The sequence below is a fragment of the Mastigoproctus giganteus genome, chromosome 3, assembly GCF_048544385.1.
Source record: "Mastigoproctus giganteus isolate SK-2022 chromosome 3, ASM4854438v1, whole genome shotgun sequence".
NCBI lineage: Eukaryota > Metazoa > Arthropoda > Arachnida > Uropygi > Thelyphonidae > Mastigoproctus > Mastigoproctus giganteus.
Genome location: NC_143577.1, coordinates 160,817,463 through 160,841,027, shown reverse-complemented (window position 1 = coordinate 160,841,027; position 23,565 = coordinate 160,817,463). Strand labels below are relative to the sequence as shown.

Genomic DNA, 23,565 nt, shown 5'->3' with positions numbered 1-23,565 from the left:
CTGCTCATTTGAATAGAAGCAGTGCAAGAATCACTTCCACCTCTGCCAGTGGCTACTGTTAATCTATTAGTCCTTGTATCCCCCTCAACTAGCAGTTTTCCGACCCACCTAACACTGCCTCGACAGCATCAGCAAAAATTCTTGCACCCTTTCTATTTAAGTGTATCCCATCCCTGTAGAAGCAATCTCTCCTGTTAACAAGTACAGTCCAGGCTGAAAAAAATTCTACCCCTTGAGCCTTGCACAATCCCTCCAGGGCCGAATTGATCGACAAGGCTCTCATCATATACTCCCTCCTATCGTGTCTGGGCAGAATTGCAGACACTTTCAAGTTCAACCCTAATTCACGGCTTTTTTTCAACAGTGACCTGTACTTGCTAAGTAATTCCGCCGGTCTCCTACTCTTAATATCATTAGTGCCAACGTGTACAACTATATCACCTTTTGTGCCCTTAAAAGATGATATCCGCTCTACAACGTCATCAACCTTTGCCCCTGGCAGACATACCCTGGTCCTATTCCACCTATCCTTTTTACAAAGCATGTTCCCCGTTTCCCTGACAATAGAGTCACCAACAACTACTAGTTCCTGTGGGACCAGCGCATTCTGCCTAGGGGGCTGCCCCTGTGTTGTCTGATGACCAAGTGCAAGCTCTGGCGTTGATGTGGGCAGCTGAGAGCTTGATGGGCCCCTCAATTTATTTCCTTCGAGGGCATCCACCCTGTCCTTCAAGGTCTCATAAAGGCCCATAACAACGCTGAGTTGTCGCCTGATTTCCTTGCACTCCTTACATCGTGCACACACAAAGACATCCCCCTTGGCAGTATCATGTCCCGTACCCGACTGCTCCGCAAACATCAAGCAAACATTGTAAATATTGTAACAAAAAGTAAAAAATTCAGATTAGGAGGTAGAAATTTATGGTTGTTATAGAGAAATCCTTTTATTTTTAGTGTCATTACACCGAATGTAAAATAGCATTAGGTTAATGAGAAATTGGCCAGTAGCAACCACAGAGGATGTTATAATGGGTTGAGACGTTAAAAAGCAAGTTGCTGTAAAAAGCTTCAACTGTATGATTTGATCATAATTATATTATTATTAATATAATATAATAATGATAATAATGAATGTAACTTATTGATGCCACGTTACACATGCACACACGCACGTGTGCACCTACAGAAAAAAAAAAAAAAACTGATTACTTTACTTACAGTAAGAAAAGCAGATGAATAATACTGAATTCAGTCCCGGATTTTACACTGTTGTCCCGGCAAGTTTAGTATATGTCCCAGTTAAAAATATATTTTATCTCAACTGTAAATTTTTTATTGATCTATTTTCTATTCCATAGAGATTAATTAATACTAACTTCCTAAGGAATTTATGACTTCCAAATTACTTAATAACAGAATTATTCACAAATGTAGAATCTTATGCAAACAATAAACATGGAATAAATAAGGAATCCTAAAGAATTTATGGCTTCTGAGTTATTAATAACAGAATTATTCACAAATGTAGAATCTTACGCAAACATTAAATATGGACTAAATAAATTATCATGCTATCCTAAATCTCAAACACAGCAGTGCTATCTGTTACACAACCAGATAGTGAACCAGCTAATCATATGGCAGCCTGTGGGTGCCTGGCAGTCTGCGAACGTTTTTCTAGCTACCCTCAGAGCAAATATTTTTCATTAAAAAGTATCTGTTATTTAAAAATCCACTGGGGAAGGCTTAACTTAACTATAATAATTAATAAAATAATTTTTATTTTCAGCCATGTCAACAAAAAAATGAAAATTCACTTTTAATAAACAGCTATGTGCAGTTTACATGCATATAATTAAAAAGACATGAACACTAATGTTGTCCTGGTTTTATCAGGGATTTTCTTGTTTGGAAAATGTTTTGTTCCGTTTTGCTCCAAAAGTATATGGTCACCCTACCCATCCCCTCCAATCATTTGTCTAATTCTTCCCTGAATTTATCTTAACTACCCACTTTCATCTGTTTCAACAACAGATGAAAGTTTGTTACAATAATCAACCATCTGCTGGCTGAAGGCAAACCCCATGTACATTTATCCCACAACCATCCTTCTTCAATTTGAATTTATGTCTCCTCTCATGTGTAGTCTGAGCAAGAGGAAGAATGCCATCAGCACTGAACTTGTTCAATCCATTAAAAGCCTTAAACACTTTAATCTCTCACCTTCCAGATATGTCTAGTCTCTAGAATACTGCAATTTGCAGCTTCTAGACTAAACTGAAGCATTTCTTGGTAAGACCACCATTTTGTTCCCTTCACCATTCTCACTGCCCTTCTTTTCACCTGTTCCAGCAGATCTACATCCTTCCTAAGATGAAACCTCAAGACCTGTATGCAGTACTCAAAGTGTGGGCTGACCATTGCCTTATACAAGGCAATAATCACCTCCTTATCCATGCTAGCAAAGTTATCGCATACCATTCACAAAACCCCATGAACTATCCTGGCAGCCTGTTTGCACCACTCAGAAAACTTCATATCTGACTGCACAGTTACAACCAAGAGAAGAGCAGGCAAATGCAATTATAAATGGCTAGGCATTGAGTTGTAAAGAGCTGCCTTGCTGCATTCAAAGCTTTAAGTTAAATATGAAATAAACAAACATCATCCCTACACCAACAACAATTTATATGAAAGAAACAAACTATATTAATAAATTATTCCTAAAATTTAACTTTATCATTCCTTTCCCAAAACCAACAATCAAAAGGAATAATAGTTATATCCAGGTTAAAATCTTTTGGGGGACTTTACAAAAAGCAATATATATGTGGGAAAGCATTTTAAATGGGAGTGCTACAGATGTTAAAAAAATGCATGGCACTTAATAAGATTGACTGTGGGACCAAGAAAAAAAGTGTATTAAAAGAGGGATCATATTTGTTGCAAAAAAACCATGACTGCATGCAGAGGGGTGGATGCTGCATCACAACAATATGAGACCTCACATTGCTCATACTGTCGTCAAGTGCTTAGCCAGCATTAATGTCAAATGTGTTCCTCATTTGCCCTACAAATGAGGAACCCAAATTATTTTCCGAAAGTTAAAGAAGATGCTAAGAGGAGAAAACGTTTCCGGTCACTATAAGTTGTAAAGACATTAAAGGCAATTCCTAAATGCATGTCAAAAAATGCTTCCGCTGTTTTGAAATACGGCAGAAATGTTAGAGTAAGTGCATTTCATCAAATGAGGACTACTTTGAAAAGGACTAACAAAATATAGATGATTAGTAAAGGTATGTTGTGAAAAAAAAGAAAAGAAAAAAAAGATCATTCTTTATTGAACAGCCCTTGTATATACGAGGGCTGTTACTGAATATGTAGACAACTTATATTAAAAATGGCATCTTGCTACTGATGGTTTATCTAGATCAGGGTACGAACTTTTTGATACCCCCCTCGTATACCCTGTGTGTGTATATTTTTTCTTCTTATGTATTATTATATATGAACACTTTAAAGATGACCACAAGCATTTTAATGATATATTAAGGTAGGTTACAATATGAAAGGTACAGCCATGAGAAAGAAAGAAAAAAAAAAAAAGTTTCAGTGCAGAGAGTGCACCTGTATCAATGTAAAGAAACAAGGGATTAGTTCTGCAATAAAGGGTGGGTGTCAGATGTGCGTGTATAGGTGATTGCCTTAATAAGTGCAAATGAAATCCATAGGTAAATTTGAAAAAGTAAAGAGCTAAAAAAACTTTCTCTACTTCTGCTTACTGTTTCCACTACATAGGATATAAATTTGTTAACTGCAGTATAATTTAGGAGTACTGATACATATTTATGTGATATATATTTAATGCACACTAATTCAGACTGAATGCAGATAAATGGTTGATTCATGCATTACTCTGACTAGTTGAGTCATCACATGTTGACAAGTTGAAACCCCCTATAACATTGCAATTTGAAGATATAAATGAAAATAAATAAACTGAAGATATAAACTTCTTGATCACACTTCATACACAAGCTTTGATCAAAGTTAGGTGAATGTTGCAGAAAATTCATTTTATTTAATTATAAATGTTTATGTTGGCAATATTCTTCAATATAATTTCCTTCTGCAAACCACACATTTATTCCATTGTGCCTGTCATTGTTCAAAATATATTTGGAAATCTTATTTTGTGAATGCTTTTAGGCAACCCATTGTTATTTGATTAGATTTCTTGATTCAACTTAGATCATTTTCCTTTTATGTTCTGTTTTAATCTTGGGAATGGCTAAATGTCACACAGTGCCAAATCATAACAATAAGGTGGGTGCTTTGTAATGAGAATACTGTCAGTCAAAAATTGCTAGATAGCAAGTGATGTGTGATATGGTGTCTCAATGAAGGAGTGCGATACAAGTGGTGTAGGCTAACTATTTCAATATTTTTTGGGATGTTTATAGTGGATTAACATCTCTCAACCATTTTAAAACCTCTTCATAGTATGCTATATTAACAATTACAACCCGAAGAACAAATTCTGATTAAAACTTGTCAAAAATTGAAATCAACATGATCTTTCAAAGTGATTTTGACTGCTTTATGTCCTTTTTGGCCTTTGACCATTGAAACTCTTTTCTTTTTTTTCTTTTTTTTAACCTAACATATAATGGAAACAAGCAGAAGTCATTTTTGAAATCAACATTAGAAAATTATTCAGAAACATCCTTTTCTGAGAAAACATTAGTGACTTTTTCATAATTCAGAGTAGTGTTTAGAAAGGTGGTCACCTTTAATTAATTTAACAGGGAGGGGAGGATGGTGTTTTGTGACATATTTTTGAACTTCTGACACCACTGGTGATACACTACAATTGTCATCCTGTGCATTTAATATTTTTTTAAAATAAATGTTTACTAACCGCTGTTCATTTATTAATCTTTATATTAGTTAAATTTTTACTGCTTTTTCTGAGAGAAAGAGAGAGAGAGAGAATAATCTCCTGGCTGTATTGTTTGCAGAGAGAGAGAGTATCATCTCTAGACTGCATTGTTTGCAGTGCACTGGAAAAAACCCCCACAATTTGTTTCATAGCTCACAATGAACTTTTCCATAAAATATGAATAAGTGATGGTGTCAAATATGATGGCAGGTTAGATTCCTGTTATATGCTCAGTGAAGAGAGTCACTAGTGTTGATTCACCTATATCAAATTGTAGTTTAACCAACAAACAATCATTTTTTTCATGTAATTTTATAGGCCAGTATATTTATTTGATAAGTGACTTTTCTTTATTACTGAAGGTGTTACTACATTAAATAAACACAAATTATCAAATGGAACTGAATTTTATCTGCCACTGGAACACATTCTCCTGCTGCATCTACTGTGCCATATTTTCTTCAATGACCTCTGGTAGTGTACTGTTTGTACTTGGTGCACAAATTCCTGCTGTCAGAGCTGCTCCTCCTTCTGAACATGTTACAGCCATGTTTCACAGCATTTTTTGCAGCCTATGCCATCATAATTTTTTTATCAACAGCATAAGAGGATACTTAGCTTTTAATATATTTCTCTATGAGGGATGTTATTAATAAATGTTCAAGCATTAAGTGCTTTCTTTTGCCCCCAATTATAGCTGCTTTACATGTAAAAGTCAGGAATGTTTCATTCTTGCTGTAAGAGCTGGTTCCCCTCTGCCATGTATAAGTGTTTCACAGCAAATTTTTGCAGCCCAATATGTAATGGTAAACTGACATACCAAATTTATGGCATACCTTTTAACTTTTGTTTTTCTTCTATGCAGGGTATTCCCTTAGACTATCATTAAATGTTTTCAAGCAGTAAGTAACTTTTTAATTTCAGTCAGACCATTTTACACAAGGACTGCTTCATTCTTACTGTTGTAGCTGGAACTCCATCTGCACGTGTTACTGTTCGTATTTTTTAAAAGAAATAAAGAGCATATATTCATAATTTTATATGAAATGGGAATTAGTAAAATAATAAGAGGAGTTTACCTCAATATAGTACGTAGAACACTTCCGTATGATACCCTCCAGAAATTAAAACGGAAAAAAACGAAAAAACATAAAAACGAAAAAAAAAACGAAAAAAACGACAACTTACCGGTACATTAGAGTAAAATATAAATAATTAAATAATCAATTTAACACAATTCAAATCAATTTAAAACAATTAAAAATCAAATTAATGCAATTAAAAGAATCTAACAAAAATATTCAAAACAATTTTCCTTCCTGAAGCTGACAACGCTTTTCGACCGTATGTCGTGATCACTGGAATGAAAATTACCGAATCGGGTTAAACCTGAAACTTAAATAGTGATTATTTGTCTTCGCGCATGCGCGTAAAGGTCCACGCATCAGAGATCAAATATGACCGCCAAACATTAACAGAATTCTCGTGTAATTTAATTTCAACGGTTTCTGCAATTAATAGTCGCGTATAATTACGTTGAACGTTAAGTATTTTGGCCTCGTTAAATAAAAAAGTATGTTTTTCGTTAATCGCATGAAAGGTTAATTCTGACGCTGCTGAACGAGAAGCACGAACTGAGGCTTCCTGCTGATTTACACGAATATTAAGAGAAAATCGGGTCAAACCTTGGTAAGACGAGTCGCAATCACCGCAAGAAATGTTGTGTACCAGATCATTAATTTGTGTTGCGAACGCTGAAAGAACCGAGCGATTGTTCAGTACAGTGTGTAACTTCCGTATTGGCCTAGCTATAATTTTAAATTCGGTATCTTTAAAGAATCTGTTAAGCTGTTTGTGCCACTGTTCAACATATGGGACAGAAATAAAGTATTTTTTGATATTACTATTGTTGATTGTTGTAGTATTTTGTATCCTATCCTTAGCTTGTACCCTAATTCGGTTTATTGTGGTAATGGAATAACCCCTGTTTAAGAATCTGCTAGTTAATATTTGTATTTCTGAGTCCAAAGCAGATTCCATCATTGAATATTTATAGGCATTCAGAAATTGATTAAAGATAATCGATCTTTTGTAGGTGAACGGGTGATAGCTATTATAATGTAGAAGCATACCGGTGTTTGTAGGTTTTCGATAGATGCTAAATTGTATTTTATTCGAGTCCCGGGTAAGCGTGAAATTTAGAAAGTTTAATGACTTTGTATCCGTATCCTCCCTTTCCAATGTAAATTTGAGTCTAGAATGAATATTATTAAATGAATGTAAAATGTCTTGGATAGTACTACTACTATCGGTAATAACTAGAACATCGTCTAAATACCTCCCATAGTATGTGATACGGGTTCGAAATGGTGTCAAATGTATCTGCTCAGTCGTTGAGAGACAGATCTCTGACATTAAGCCACTCAGGCTCAAACCCATTGGTAATCCAAAAATTTGTTTGTACACTTTGTCTCGAAAGGTGATGTAGTTAGCCTCAACTAACAGTTTAATTAAGTGAAAAATTTCCTTAATAGGTAGCTTCGTATAATTAATCGGTGTCGAGTTTTTATTTAACATATCCCAAATAATATCTAATGTGTATTCAACATTTACATTCGTATATAATGAGGTAACATCTAGTGAGAATAAATTGTCATTGTCGCCAAGTCTAGTCTTTAAGCTTATTAAATAATGTATCGTAGTTCTTAATCCCAAATTGTATTACCTGTCTAAAGGGTTTTATAATGTTATATACATGTGTGGCTAAGGATGAAAATGCCGAGTTCCTGTAGGAAACAATAGGTCGAATAGGAAACCCAGTCTTGTGTAATTTTACCTGACCGAAAAGTGCAGGAATACTGTATGTTCTGGACTTCAATTCCTTTAACTGAACCATAGTAATGTAGTTGTTTTTTCAATACGTGGTCACCGTTTTATTGTATTGATTGACCAAATTGGTAAACAGTGCCGGGTCTACTTCACGATAAGTGGAGGTATCCGACACAACTGAATCTAACTTATTAATATAATCATGTTTATCAAGTATTACCACTGTATCTCCTTTATCTGCCCTCTGTATAATAATGTCCTTATTTCCCCGAAGTTCTCGTAAAGCTGAACTGTCATGTGTATTCAATTTAGGAAGTCACGTTTCTTTTATGTTATTCACTACTTGGTTAACTTGTTGAATAAACACATCTTTTTGTCGAACATTACGAAGTCCAAATTCAATATCAATTACGCATTGTTTTTTAGGTAGTTTTCGAGGTGGTAAATTATAATTTAGTCCTTTGGAAAAAAGCGAAATCTGGTCCTGCGATAATGTACACGAGGAAAGATTTGTAACCTGTTGATATGTCGGTTCGTTGGATACTGGGTGAGGGGATGTTTGTGAACTAGCTGACATATTCTGTGGTAGCACATTGTGTGTCTGTGGGGGGGGTGGGGGGGGGAATGTTACCCAACTCGTTTGAACTTGGTCACAAGCCCGCGACAATGTGTTAGAATTCGCATGAACGTGTCTTGACCTATCCGATAATGTTTGCAACTTATTAATGTGTCTGTTTTTTATTTCTGAGGCCTGTGCTTCCCGTTATTAAATATTTTTTGTAAGTAAACCAGGTATACGTGTACTGCTTTAAGATATCCTAACACAGCTAGAGAGAATTTCATTTGTGAATTTCGCTTTTATCAGATGTTACAGAATACATTGGGTAGCAGTATAGTACAGGTATGTTATTATTATTATTATTATTAGCCATATGGTGCAAGGAAGCCTGTGGCATTTGCTGTACCGGCCAAAAAAAAATTTTCCCTATTACCCTGAGAGAGAGAGAAGTAGAAAGGAATCACCAAGAAAGAGAAGAATGATGATATCCAGCTCAAGACCCTGGGTGTGCCAAGCCCATACTCACCAGATGTGAGCCCATGTTTATCATTAAGAAAACAGGAAACTCTGAAAACTCGCTTGTCTCCTATTTCAAGTTTGCCTGATAAATTAACATCTGCATGGCATGCTAAAAGATTATTATCTGGACTACACATTCTGAATATAATATATTATAATGTGTTTCTTCTCTGAAGTGACTGCTTTTTAGTATTGATTTCAAGGTAAGTGAAAGTGTTCTGATAGTTTTGGTACACTTTCCCAATATTAACCCCAGGGGCTCACATCTGGCGAGTATGGGCTTGGCACACCTGGGCCCTGAGCTGAATATCATCATTCTTCTCTTTCTTGGTGATTCCCTTCTACTTTCTCTCTCTCTATCAGGGTAACTCGGAAATTTTTTTTAGCTGGTGCAGCATAAATCTCAGGCTTCCTTGCACTATATGGCTAGTAATAATAATAATAATAATATTTTTACAGGATGATTTTAGATTTACCAGCTTCCCAAACTCCTCATGATTGACACTTTTCCACTACTTTGGCAGTGGATTTGGGAAGTGTCAATCATGAGGGATTTGGGAAGAGGGTAAATCTAAAAGCCTTTGCTTTTAACCCTAAAAAATTATCCTGTAAAAATATACTACTGTATATGTTATTTTGTTTATGTTAATCTGTTCTTCTCATTATTTTAAATGAAATATTACCAAAGCTTTCAAAACTTCATGGTACCAAGTTTCTCATTTCCAAAATTTTATTAAAGTCTAAGGGATGACCAAATGTGATATGGCAAAATTCAATCATACAGAAAAATTATCAAAAAGTAAACTGCCTCGCTGCCAGTGCATTCGCCCTTTATCTCTGTGCTTGAATTTTTACATATCACAATTGGTTAGAAGAATATTGTCCAAATATATTGACCAAAAATTGGCAATCTCCAGGTCCTGAGGTTGCCAGATTTTGGGCCTTACACCTGTACCAAAAAAAAAAAAAACAAATATTTTACAAAGCTATAAAAACCTGCTTTAAAAATCTTCTGTTAAAAACGTTACCTTCAAAGTATCATAATATTCATTCAATATATCCCTGTACATTTCTTTGACCTCTTCTGTGAATTCTTCTTTTCTGTTTATATCCATTAAAGATGAGCACTATTGTGAAATTATAACAAAAACATTTTGATAAAAAATAATATATAATGTAAAAAAAAAAAATCCTTCAATTTCCTTTATAATCTAAATATAGACTAAATGAAATCATGCTTTGATCTGTCTCTTCCTTCTTTACTCAAGAAGGAAGAGACAGATCAACACTGAAAAAAATTGTAGTGTGCTTTTTTGGTCCATTCTGATCCCACAGCCCAAAGTCCCCCCCCCCCCCCCCCTTACACACACAGAAATGCTGTAATAAATTTGGAGCAGCAACTCTGATCTTTTATAAAGTTTCATCACTTTTTTAAAATATTTTTAGGAGTATCCATACTGAATTTCTTAGTGAAGTTAACTGATACTCCCCATGCACCCACTGACCCACATCCCACCCCCCCTAAAAAAAAAACCTGCTAAACAAATGCCACTTCATCACATGGTAGGTGACTTTCATCAACCGGTGAAATACCACCACTTTGCTTATTGGAGGCTTGAAGTGGTGAAACCCATGTTTAGTCTCTAGAGCAAAGTTTCTGGCATTCCCCTCCCCCCATACTTCTCCTTCAACCCATGCACGGTACTAAGTACTATAGGTTTCGATACCTTTCGTGTTTAGGGTTTTCATAAAAAAAAAATGATAATGTTTTGCTTAATACTTCTTGAATACAGTATAAAAGTAAAGTGCAGCCATTATCAACCCACTGCAGGATGGAAGCCTCCTCAACAATTCATGCTGAGGGACATGGACCATAATCTGCCACGCTGGTCCAGTGCGGGTTGGCAGATCGACCGTATTCAGCAGTCAGGGGCTTGAACCCCGGTCTACTCAAAGAGCGTGTGCTACTGCACTCCCGCTCCTGCCCACTCGGCTACGGAGGCCTTATAGAAATTCTCAACCCCTGAGGTATATTATTTGATAATCAAATGTGTCTGAAATAAAATGCAACATCTACATTAGATTTATTATAAAGAAAATAACTTATTTTCTTTATAGTAACTCCAAACATTAAAGATTACTGGGACCTACACATTCCAGACAAAAAAAATTAGTCACTTGTGTAATTTTTCAATTGATAAGGTGCAACCCTCCTTGTGCATAAAATTACTTCATGAATTCTCATCGGGAGGGACTCAACTAAATCCCATAAACAGTTTATATCAATAGTCCATTCTAAAAACAATTGAGCTAGTAATTCATTTACTGGCTCAACTGTTTTCAATCCCCTCCCCCCAATCACAAATAACGTCATGAATTTTCATTGGTAAGGATTCAGCTAAACCTCATAAATAGTTTATATTTAATTTAGACCATTCTAAAAATGATTGAGCCAGTAATTCATTCAGGTTCCATGCATGCTATTGTTGTGTTTTCACTTCAAGATAAACATATGTTTTTTTATAGGATTTGTCTGGTGCCTTGACTGGATAATTTAACTGCACTACCATTCCCTCTGGTTTCCTCATGACAGTTTAAAACAGTACAGGCCCTATGAACTATGAAACAGGTACAAACTGATCAACATTATTTGTATAGTCAGCCAGATTCATCCTAGTTGGAATTTTAAGTAGGGGACCCAATTCATAATAGTTAAAACATTCCCAAAACATCACTGACCCACTACCAGCTTGTATGAGACCTCAATCTATATGAAATGCCTCTGGCTTCTTTTGTAAACTCAGTGCCTGTCACTATTAAAGCAGAGCAAAATTTGAATTTGCCACTGTTTTTTATGCACACTCTTGCACAGGTCTCTTCAAGGTGAGACCGGTTTCAGAGCTTTCTGCTGATGGCACAAAAAGTAAGATCAGTTTTGCAAATCAAGAAAATTAAAAACTGTCATGTCATTTAACCAAAGGCTGAAACCAAAAGAGAGCTGTAGAGTATGATATACTAAATGAAACTGGGAAAGAAGTATGTTCATAAGAATGGTCACGGTAAGATCACACTATTATGTACTCACCAAGTTTCAGCACAATCCAGCAAGGGGAAGTAGTGCTGTATGTGAAAAAATAACCTCAATGCAACATCAATTTTATGTCTATAGAACCAGTGCCTTGGTAGCTCATAGAATAGCAGTAACTTATAGTCATGGATCTCTCCTCAACCCTTTGTCTAACTGGAATGAAATTTCATACCTGGGTAGTTCAGAAGATTCAAAGGAAACTTGTCTGAACATCCAGAGTTATTAATCTGAAAATAAAGATTGATAATGAAGAGCACCAAAATACATGGCTGCACTCACTATCAACCATAAAATTAGCAGAAGGTATATACTGTGAATGTTACGTATGCAGAGAATACTGTGCTTATTAATTGAATTCCAGAGGGTATATACGGCATATAGCTACCCCCCCCACACACACACACACACTTATTTATATATACGGCATATGAATTAAAAATAATAAAACTATAAGTATTGCCTAAGAATCAAATTCTAATAAATTTATTCTTTAATTTTAAATATTTTAATAATATTTGTTTTTTCAAGTCTTTCAAAAACCAAAAGGTATATGTTATTCACCTAAAAAAATCCAGGGGGTATACGGCGTATACCTTCCACTACAGCCCTGTTCATACCTACTCCCACTAGATGAACAGAGTGAGCAGTAGCAGTGGCGTAGCTAAGTTTTTCTGGGCCCTTAGGCAAGAAATCATTTTGGGCCCCTTATTTTTATTAAAATAAATTTTAATTAGGTATAATATAAAAAAAAATGTTGAATCATTTCGATAACATAAATATGTATTTTATTTACAATTGCTTTATAATTTTACAAACATCAAAAACATGAAAATTAATATTATAATATGATACTAATTAAATACAATTTGACAAACATAAAAAATTATACTATAACTAATAAATTTACGAAAAAAGTTAAAATGTTACTTTTGCGCTTTTACTTTTGCGAAATCATTAATAATATCTTTTAAATCCATTTTACTGGCATATTTATGCTAAACATCCAACATTGCAAGATTGCACAGTCTACTTTGACCAATAGCATTTCTTTTATAATCTTTTATTATTCGTAATTTACTAAATGATTTTTCAGCAGAGGCAGCTCACATGGGCAGGGTAAAAAATAACATAAAATAAAGAAAAATTTCTGAAAAGCCATTTTCTAGGGCACTATATTTTGAAATTAACAAATAAAAAAATTGTCTGATAGACATGTCTGCTGATAAATCTTGTTTAATAAGTGTGATTAAATTATAATATTGAATCGGCAGTTGGAGAGAGAGAGTATAGATGAATGCTTTTTTTTTTTATGAGATTTTCACATTCACTTAATATATCAGCATTTGACATATTAATTATTTTTTTCGGTTCTAGTATTGTAAAATAATTTTTTACTAACTTCATACTTTTGAAACGATTTTTAATTTGTATTATAATTTCATCCAAAACATAGTAAAAAACATTGATTTTAAAAAACTGATCTCTATTATCAAAGAAAAAAGCTGAAGCTAATTCACCGTACTGTCTTTTGGTTCTACACTGTCGTTTGTCTTCAAATTTGGGATCTACCCCGAACTCCTTGGCAATTTGCTCAGATTCGTATTTAATTTGTTCATATGAATTTTGAATATTTTGTAAATGTTTACTGACTCGATCCAATATAGAGTATATTCATCAAGGTCTATATCATGCTTCTGTAGAGTTTCTGAAGCATAATAAATTTTGCACATCACGTTATTCAAAAATATACAAATGAAAATAAAATAAAATGCCATCATTTGTTTCATTATTCTAAGTGCTTTGTTTCGGTCTGCTTTTTTAGTTGATTTAAGATTAATTTCTGTCAAAGCTTTTATATATTCCGCAAAATGAACTTTCACAGCTGTTATTGACTGTAACTACCAGAGCAGTGAGTAGGGTTGAGTTTTTTTTTAATGTAACTTCAGATTCCCCAGAAAATTTAGAAAGAAGATCCCATCTTTTTGTACTATTTCCAAAAAAATTATACAAATTTTGAAGAATGTCAAAAAACGATGAAACGTTATTACAACAATTTATGCTATCATTAATAACTAAATTTAAATTGTGACTTGCACATCGAATTTACTCTGCATTTGATTGGATCATTTTAATGTGTGACTGCACACCATTATAAACTCCACTCATGGCATTAGCCCCATCATATCCCTGACCATAATATTTTTTAATGGGAATATTTAGTTCGTGTAATATTTTCATTATATTATCCGTCATCATTTCTGCTGAATGATCATTCATGTCATAGAATCCTAAAAATGTTTCACAAATTTCAAAATCTTTGAATTTTTTATTTTCGTCCTGAATTATGAACATGTTGTACAATAACACTTAACTGATCTTTTTTTGTGAGACCTTGAGTAGTATCTAAAATTAGTGAATAGAATGGTGTTGAATTAATTTTGAGTGTATCTTTTGTTAATTTGGTACCTAAAACTCATTTTTGATAGTGGGGCTTAAATAAGTTACTCAACCAGATGGCTTATTAATAACTTGTTTCATTACATCATCATAGTAGGAAAGTAAATGGACTTGGGATAAAAAATTGCTGTTGTAATCTTCTGAAAATCCTTCCTGATGACTGCGAAATGCTAAAGAATTTTTAGCCAACATCAGCATTATCCGAAATAACCATTCTACTACCATTTTCCAAAATGAGGATCTGTATCTTACTTGTTCCTCAAAATCTTTATCAATCGTGTTCTTTTGTCACATTTCATGTATAGCACATGCCTCAATATGATGTTGAGAAACACTGAGTTTTTATCTGAAAAGACAGATTTTTCCAATCTTATAGTCCAGAATGCCACTGACTTTTAGTATTTGAAAACAGCCAACATGGTTGGCAATGTGCAGCAACTAAAATTCATGAGTAGCACAGCCACAAATGAGAAACTAGACCATACATTGAAGTAGAATAGTATTACGTGTCACTAAAACTTTATTTTGTTGTTCAGGATCCCTTGGAAATGGTCCTTTAGGTCTTTAGGTGACAAACTCATAATGTTTCTTTTTTGTTTCATCGGAAATGCTGATGTCCACGTATTCTCCAAGATCGCTTGAGAGAATAAACGGTGCAGCGCGTTCAACACTAATTTCTCACAAATGCATATCTATGATTGTTGAATTGTTTTCGTTTGATGACCCTGCTTGATTTAAATGATCCACAGATATATTTACATCAGCAGCATTCTTTTCCACATTTTCCGACTCAATACTGGTCTTTTCTTTACCTTCTTCTGGACATAATTCATTACTGTGTTTTGTAAAGAAATTATCTAATTTAGGTAATTTTTTGAATGTCTGTTCTTTTGCTTTCTTCATTGTTCTTTTTTTTAGGCTCCACTCTTTCCCTTTTTATCCATTTTTAACTAAAAATTTTATTAATTTAATTTTAAGCTTTATATTTTAAATACAAATAGCAATAATAAACAAATACATTTTTGTACGTCAATTGCTGTTTTGATTATGACTTGAACTTGAACAAATTTGAATTGAAATTAATCAAACAACTTTTGACCACCTTATATGGCTAAATATTCGTATACGTGGCGGCCTATCCCCCCGTTCCTCCTGTAAAGTTGGGGAATCCCGAACACCATACGATATGATGCATACATATACAGTAACCGAAAGGGTGTCTGATCACTATACAAAGTTGCATTTGGAAAAGGAAAATAAAGGCTGCCACCGCCTGGGTTTGTTAGGTTTTGGCAATAAGATGTAAGAATTCCTTCCTTATTATAGATACTGTTGAAGAGCTCAGTGAGAAAAATATTTTCATTATATGTTGCATCTGGCTATAGGCCCTAGTGTAGTAGGGGTGACCCCTACTTGCATCTGTTTATGGGCCCTTGTGAAGTAGGGCCCCTAGTCTTTGCCTACTACTGCTATATGTTAGCTATGCCCCTGGGCAGTAGGGATTGAGGGCTTTAAGTTACCAGCTTTCAAACTTCATTGTGAGGAAGCAATGAAGAGGTGTCACTCATATCTAATATGTACTTATGAAAATTCCCTAAAAACTCTATTGATATCATTGCAGTAGTAAAATAGTTACCAAAACTTGGTTTCTTTTCTTTTTTTTTCCGATAACGAGACGGTTCGATATTCTTTTTAACCAAGTGTTTCTCTTTTCTTCTTGAGGTGAGAAGTTTGCTTTTACGTTTGGAGATGGATCGATCTCCAGATTACCTCATTTAATGAGGTTATTCAACTTGTCCTGAGTAAACAGCTCTGATTCCCATGTCTCTTCATTTAGTATGTACTCAGTTCTCAGATCTCCACCAATTGCACCTTCATCGCATTCCATTTTGTCTTCTAAGGAATCTAGTCCATGCTGTTGACAGTGCTGGCCTTAGCAAATGCGGGGCCCGACTGGAACATGCTGGCGGGCCCCTTGAAAAATTCAATATTAATCCTTCAATATTTTGAAATAATGAAAAACTATTAAGAATTGTCTATTATTTTTATATTATTACAATTTGTTAACAATTGTTAACAAATGTTGATAATATAAACAAAACTAATCAGAAGGATATTTTTCTTGCCCATTTATCAGCAAAATCTTTTTTTTTTTTTTTTTTATAAAGACTTTCTCAAAATTTAAATTCCTTGCTTCTTCTCTTTCAACAGATACAATAGCAAGGCTGGTGAATCTCTGTTGACGCGTTGTCGACCTTAGATATGTTTTAATTAAATGATTTATTAAATAATTTGTATAATTTACAATTTAAATATTTATTATTAAATTAATTATGTTTCAATAAACTTTAATCGGAAAAAGCTTCTTTACCCAGACACTACAGTCACTGGAATCATTAAAAATATTCTTAGCGATATCAATAAATTCGAAAATCCAGTGGCTCTTTCATTAGTTGCAAGAAATTGTAAAATATTTAAAGGATTTTCGAAGCACGATTCTGGAAGAATTGGTTTCAGTGCTTCCATTTCCTCCACTAGCGTATGGCCATCAATATCTGCCACTTTCACAGACTTGACCAATTCGTTGCCCTCAATGATTTTAGCATCTGAAAGTGCGATTTCTAAATCTGCAGCGTGTTTTCTTAATTCGTCGTTTGGAATTCTTAGAAATTTACCTAAGAAACCAAAAATATTATTAGGTTTTATTAACTGCTAGAAACATGACTCTAGATATTTCAAAGACTTGTCTACAATTTTATTAAAGCAATTTACCTTGTAAGCTTTCTTAGGGTTTGTTACCGGTTCATCAGCAGGCTGGTAATTGAAGTGCCTCTTTCTTTTTTGTAATCTTCTTGTGTGAAATTCTGGGGATACTTCCAATTCTGTCGCAAGTTCTGTGGCACCAACTAGTCTGTGCGGGTAGCACAGTGGTATCATCATGTCCTCCCCACACTGGGTGGAAAAGGCCCGGGTTCGAATCCTGCCGACGATGTGAGGAACTTTAATGGGATTTTTTCACTCCGTGGCTGTGTTAGTTGGTCTCAGGCATAGATAGCAAGATTTTTTTCCCCCAGTAACTGGGATTTTTTTCATCCAGCAAAACAGGCAAATCGACCAGAGAGCAAACACAATTAACAGACACAAATACGGGGTTATGTAATCAATTACGGGTAATAATAATAATTATTTTTTGACACCAATTAAGATTTGTTTAAAGCCAGTCTCTCTATGCTTTGACATCCAGTGCAGAAAGTTTGTAAATGAAGAAGAAGAAAGAGCGGTAGCAAGATCTGTAGAATCACTTTGCAGTATTCTTTACTTACATGAAACAAAAAAAAATCATGCAAAAATACTAAAGAAACAAGAAACTTGTATTGCTTGATCTGGTTAGCTAGTGATTCAGCTTCACTTCTTGCTTTGGCATCTTCTGATGCTATTTCCAAAAGTGCATCATCGAAATCATCAACACGACACCTTACATTGCATTTGACACTCCCACCTTATTTCACAGAGAGGCTTTACAGAAAGATCCTTCACATATTTTTGGAAAATGACCATTTCTTTGTTAATGCTGAAAAGAGCACATACAGACGTTGAAGTGTCCCAAAAAAGGTCATTGCATCAGGACCATATGTTTTGGCCATCTCCAAGAACTAGATTGTAACTGTGACAAGCACATGTTGTAAAAAAGGTCCTTGAATTTTCCTGTAAAAGTCCTGCCTGAACAGCTGAAACTTTTCCTTTCATATTAGCTCCATTGTCATAACCTTGCCCTCGGATATTAGTTATGTCTAATCCTAATATTTCGAATTCCTGTTTCAGCACAGTGTATAAATTTTCTCTGGTACTGCTCCTTACATTGATAAATTTTATGACCTGTTCATACACACTGACTGGCATATTAGGGAACGTTCCATTGGAAATGTATTTAATTGTCCGGGACATTTGTTCCTGATCAGTGCCAGATTAAGTCACAAGCTAACAGGGCAATTGCCCGGGGAATCATTCTTACAGTGGCTTCAGAAATTTTTTTTTTATTAAGGTCTCCCGTAATTGATTACATCTACCCATATGATTTGTGTCTGTAAATTGCGTGTCGATTTCCTGTTGTTGCTGTACAAAAACCCCCAGTTTCTGGGGAAAATACATTGCAATCTATGCCTAAGACTACTAACTCAGCCATGGAGTGAAAAAAAACTCATTAAAGTTCCTTGCATCATCGACTGGATTTGAACCTGGGCCTTTTCCACCCAGTGCGGGGAGGACAGTGATGATACCACTGTGCTATTATTTTACTATTATTATTTTTAGGCCACCTGAATAATTAAATTCATCTGCTGTGCAGTGTCTTATGTCTGTTAATTGTGTGTATATTCTATGGTCGATTTGTCTGTTTTGCTGGACAAAAAACCTGGGGGGGAAACCTTGCTATCTATGCCTGAGACCAACTAACTCAGCCACGGAGTGAAAAAATCCCGTTAAAGTTCCTCGCATCATTGACAGGATTCGAACCCGGGCCTTTTCCACAATGCGTGGGGAGAATGGTGACGATACCACTGTGCTACCCGGGCAGACACAGGGGCTCCAGAAGCTGATTATAGCTCGGAGTTGGCGCCAAATTTCTAGGATATGCAAAGGGTGGCAAAATAATCTTTCTGCCCGGGGTGCAGGAATACCTTAATCTGGCCCTGTTCCTAATGGCTGATATTGGGTGTACAATCAAGAATAACAGCAAAATACTCGAAGGATTTTATTGCACTAGAAAAATTATTCTTTTTCTAGTGCTTCTCTGGACTCTCTTTTCCTCTTCCTTTTAGCATGTCCGCTTTGTATGCTTTTATTCTTTTTTTATATTTTAAAAAGAAATTGTAAGCCAACAGATGATTAGAAAAAAATTTTTTGCATGTTTTATTTCAACTTACTTACCATTAGCATTGGTAGAGGCACATGGTGCAAGAGAGCAGGCTTATGCAGCATCAGCCAAAAAAAAAAAAAAAAAAAAGGTTCGATTTCACCCCTCCATTCGTTCCAAATACCTGTCCAGCTCAGCCTTGAATTTATTTAGGCTATCAACTTTCACGACAAAAGATTGAAGTCTGTTCCACCAATCAACTACCCGCTGACTAAAGGCAAACTTCCGCACCTCTATTCTACAACTGTCTTTCCTCAATTTGAATTAGCAAAGGCACATGATGCAAGAAAGCAAGCTTATATAGCATCAGCCAGAAAAAAAAAAAAAAAAAACACTTATTTCACCCATCCACTCGCTCCAAATGTTTGTCAAGTTCTGCCTTGAATCTATTTAAGCTATCAACTTCTACAACGACAGATGGAAGTTTGTTCCAGCAATAAACCACCCGCTGGCTAAAGGCAAACTTCCGCACATCTATCCTACAACTGTCTTTCCTCAATTTCAATTTATGCCCTCTCAGGCAATTATCCTGACCAAGAGGAAGAATCCCATCAGCATTGAGCATGCTGAAACCATTCGAGACTTTATACACCTCAATCATTGTAAATCTGGAGGCTGCTATGCCTTATTTACAAGAATTTAACATAAAACAAGAAAGTATCAATTTCTATGGCTGACACACTAATTAAGTCAGCCAATGTGCTAGTTTGGTTTCAGCAACATATTGTTTATATGCTGAAACTTGCATGTTGAAGAAAGAAACAAAAATAGTAAATAGTTGTGAGAGATCTGATAGGTACTTTATATAATTTCAAGAAAACAACAGCTGTTGACTTCTGAAACTGCTCAAAGTTTGACTATATTTAGGAAGGTGCTAAAAGTTTCAGACATCAGAATTAAACAAACAATTAATGTGCAATAGTCATTTTTCTAGGGATCTACCAAGTCCCTCACGAGCACTGCAAGATTAATTGAAATTTAGGATATAAACATGAAAAAAAAAAAAAAAATCAGATTTTACAAAATTGTAATGAGGAATAATGCAGCAATAACAAAAATGAAAAAATTTTGAGCACTTACTACTACAACACTTTTAGATGCATCTAAAACATGAATGGTAGGATAGCTATAATGAGGAGCAATTTTCACAGCTGTATGTCTTCTAAAACAGAAAGAGTTTAAAAAATATGAGAACAAAATGAAAGATTTAATAGTTCAATATGTTCTACAATATTCTGTATGAATTAACAAACATCAGTTTGTTATTCTTTTAGATTTAGAGAGCACGTAAAGTTCACTGCAACTACAAAATATTCAAAATCACACAGCTAAGACAATATTAATGTCAACTAAACAGATTAATCAGAAAGAGTAGACTCAAAGGATATTGCACCTGAATTAAACTGCTTAATTAACCCTGTGGTGACCAGGATGGACTTGAATGACCCACACATTTATATTTTTGTTTGCCTGTCGATCAATTTTTGCAGGGTTTTGTTAATAATCCTGGTACCTCTTCCTATTTCCCTTTCCATCGTATCAATTAGTTATCAGTGGGCTCTGGTTTAGGAAATATCCTAGTGTGTGTGTGTGTGACCACACATGGAGAGTGAAAACATGCAAAAGTTGTTTGTTGCAATTTCTGTGTAGTATACAGTAGAATGATTCATATAGACTGCATGGAACATCATCACTGTTACTGAGCATAGACAGACACTATCTTTTTTTGTTGAAGTAGTTTTACACTTTTGTATAAGTAGTTTTGAACAATACTGCAAACAATTTGCAGAAATTTTAAAATTTTTTTGTTTGTGCTTTTCTCATTAGATTAGTATGAACATAGTGAAATTATAGTAGTCTTATAATACCGTGACAAACTGACTAAAAAAATTGAATGGCAAATGCCTAAAAAACGGTACTCACCTTGTATAAATCTGCAATAAATTTATTGGTAAATGGTGGCTGAATTTAGTTTGGAAGAAGCAATAAAAAGAATGGGGTAAAAATATTTTTAAACAAATTTTAAAATGAGCGCATTTTTGCAGGGTTTTGTTAATAAAAGAGAAGACCGGTGGTGCCATTGGCACCACCGGTCTTCTCTTTTATTTCATTCTTTCATTCGCGTCCTTCAACCTTTTAATGACAACCAAGGATTGGAGATCTGCACTTCTACTTCCTTGCGCTCATTTTAAAATTTGTTTAAAAATATCTTTACCCCATTCTTTTTAATGCTTCTTCCAAACTAAATTCAGCCACCATTTACCAATAAATTTATTGCAGATTTATACAAGGTGAGTACCGTTTTTAGGCATTTGCCATTCAATTTTTTTAATTAGTATGAATATTAATAAATCTTCATTTCTTATAATATTTTATTTCATTTCTAACTTTTTTTCAACCGTGAGTCTGACAGACCCAACCCATACAGTGACAGGAGTTTTTTTTCACCCAATAACTCTGGAAAGAAGGATTATCACAAGCCAAAGGAAGGAGGGAGGGAGGGAGGGAGGGAGGAGGGAGAGAGAGAGAGAGAGAAAGATGGTGAGGTGATCAAGTTTCGGCTGTAATGGGCCTTCAAAATCTGCAATGCAGAGAAATTATGATGATGATGGGTTCTAGTATCGTTAATAACTAAAAATTTTATTTCACTTTACTGTCCACTCTCAAAGTCACACAACTTAATCACAAACTCCCTAAGGCACTTAATCACAAACTTCCTAAACTCCCTAGTTACTAAGTTCTTTAGCTCACAAATTCAAAGCCTTTCTTCATAGGGTTGCAGTTTTGCTGATCTCACCAGGTACGTTGGGCCATCTTTCAACCTTTTCAAGGAGCCTGATGCCTTTTAGTAGATGCAGTCTCCATAATTGGCAATAGTAATCTACGATCAGTCTTGCAATTGCCTTAATACAAGGGGATTATCCCTATAATTAAATATTCAATAAATTATCAATAGGACACGTCAGCCCTCCTTGCTGCCTATTTACTCTGTATGAAGAACTTTATGTCTATCTGGCTGTGTCATAACCCCCAAACCTTCTCTTCCTCAATTTACTGTTTTCAATTCAACCTCTTCATGTGTGTAAGTTATTTTGGGTGTACTATTTCCAAAGTATAAAACTTTGCACTTTACTTTATTAAAATATAGCTGCCACTTCTGTGACCATCCTTGATGGTGTCCGGAAAATTTACCGCCAGCAATTTACCGCCGCGTCAGTTTATCGCATTTTACTGTCTAGAAGCAATGAGATGTGTTTGGTCAAATCATAAAAAGTTTTTTTTTATTTAAGTTTCTGCCTTAAGCTATGATTAGCATATTTTTGGAATTCTATGAACTATGAGGGAATAGTACGGAAATAAAAAAAACACATGTATGGAAATATGTAATTTAATTAGGTAGATTATGTATTTTAATAGTTACATGTATCACAAAAATAGTAAAAAATCTATTATTTGAACAATATAACAATTGGTTAATTTTAAACTAAACTAATTATAACATTAGGTATGTCAAAGTACACTGCAAAAATTCAAAATGAATGTTTATGCAATCTTCAGAATCAGTCACGTTGGGATAATTAATTACTAAGAAACTGTAATATTTACAACACAGTATGTAAATTATTAATAAGAAATATTATGCGATATACCTCTTAGATAATCAACAATATCACCCTGTTCATCGTATGCATTAACAAGCCTTTTAATTCATTCATCACAATTGCGATACTTCATTTTTTTTTGTTGCCCGGATCGCTTCCACTTAAATATTGTTCAATGCGCATTTCATTAATACTTTGTTCTTTTTTAATGAAATCGATAAATTCCAAATGTTGGGTTGATAAGCACCGACTTGTTCCTCAAATCCTATATGCCACCCTTGAACAGAATTATTCGTTCTTGGTAATCCTTCAAGAACAAGCTGGCGTACGTTCCACATTTCATGGGAATACTTTGGTGGTCAACGAAGATGTTGTCCGGTTGGGTGTCCAATCCATGTATCCTCAAAATAATCAACAACTTCTTGCAATTCTGGAGGAAAAACACCATTTTCACACAAATGTTCAAAAACGACTGTCACAATTGGAGTGAGCACAAATGCAATTGCTGCCAAAATTCGCATATTTAAAGCAAAATTAGCATCAGTTTCATAACATTGTTTCAATCCATTATTCTGAATGGAACGAAAAATACATTGTGAAAAGTGGAAAAAACAACCCTGTTGTGAAGCGTCAGGAAAAACTCTTCTGCAAGCATTC

The 23,565-nt window shown here is 34.7% G+C and overlaps 1 protein-coding gene across 1 annotated transcript in view; it reads right to left on the bottom strand.

Moving 5' to 3' along the window:
- The window catches only part of LOC150088367 (methionine synthase-like), a 668,558-nt gene that overhangs the window by 212,904 nt on the left and 432,089 nt on the right, over window positions 1–23,565 (bottom strand). Inside the window, 2 exon segments of the mRNA XM_090370745.1 lie at window positions 9,878–9,976; window positions 20,387–20,468. Coding sequence (XP_090226871.1) covers window positions 9,878–9,976; window positions 20,387–20,468 — 181 coding nt within the window.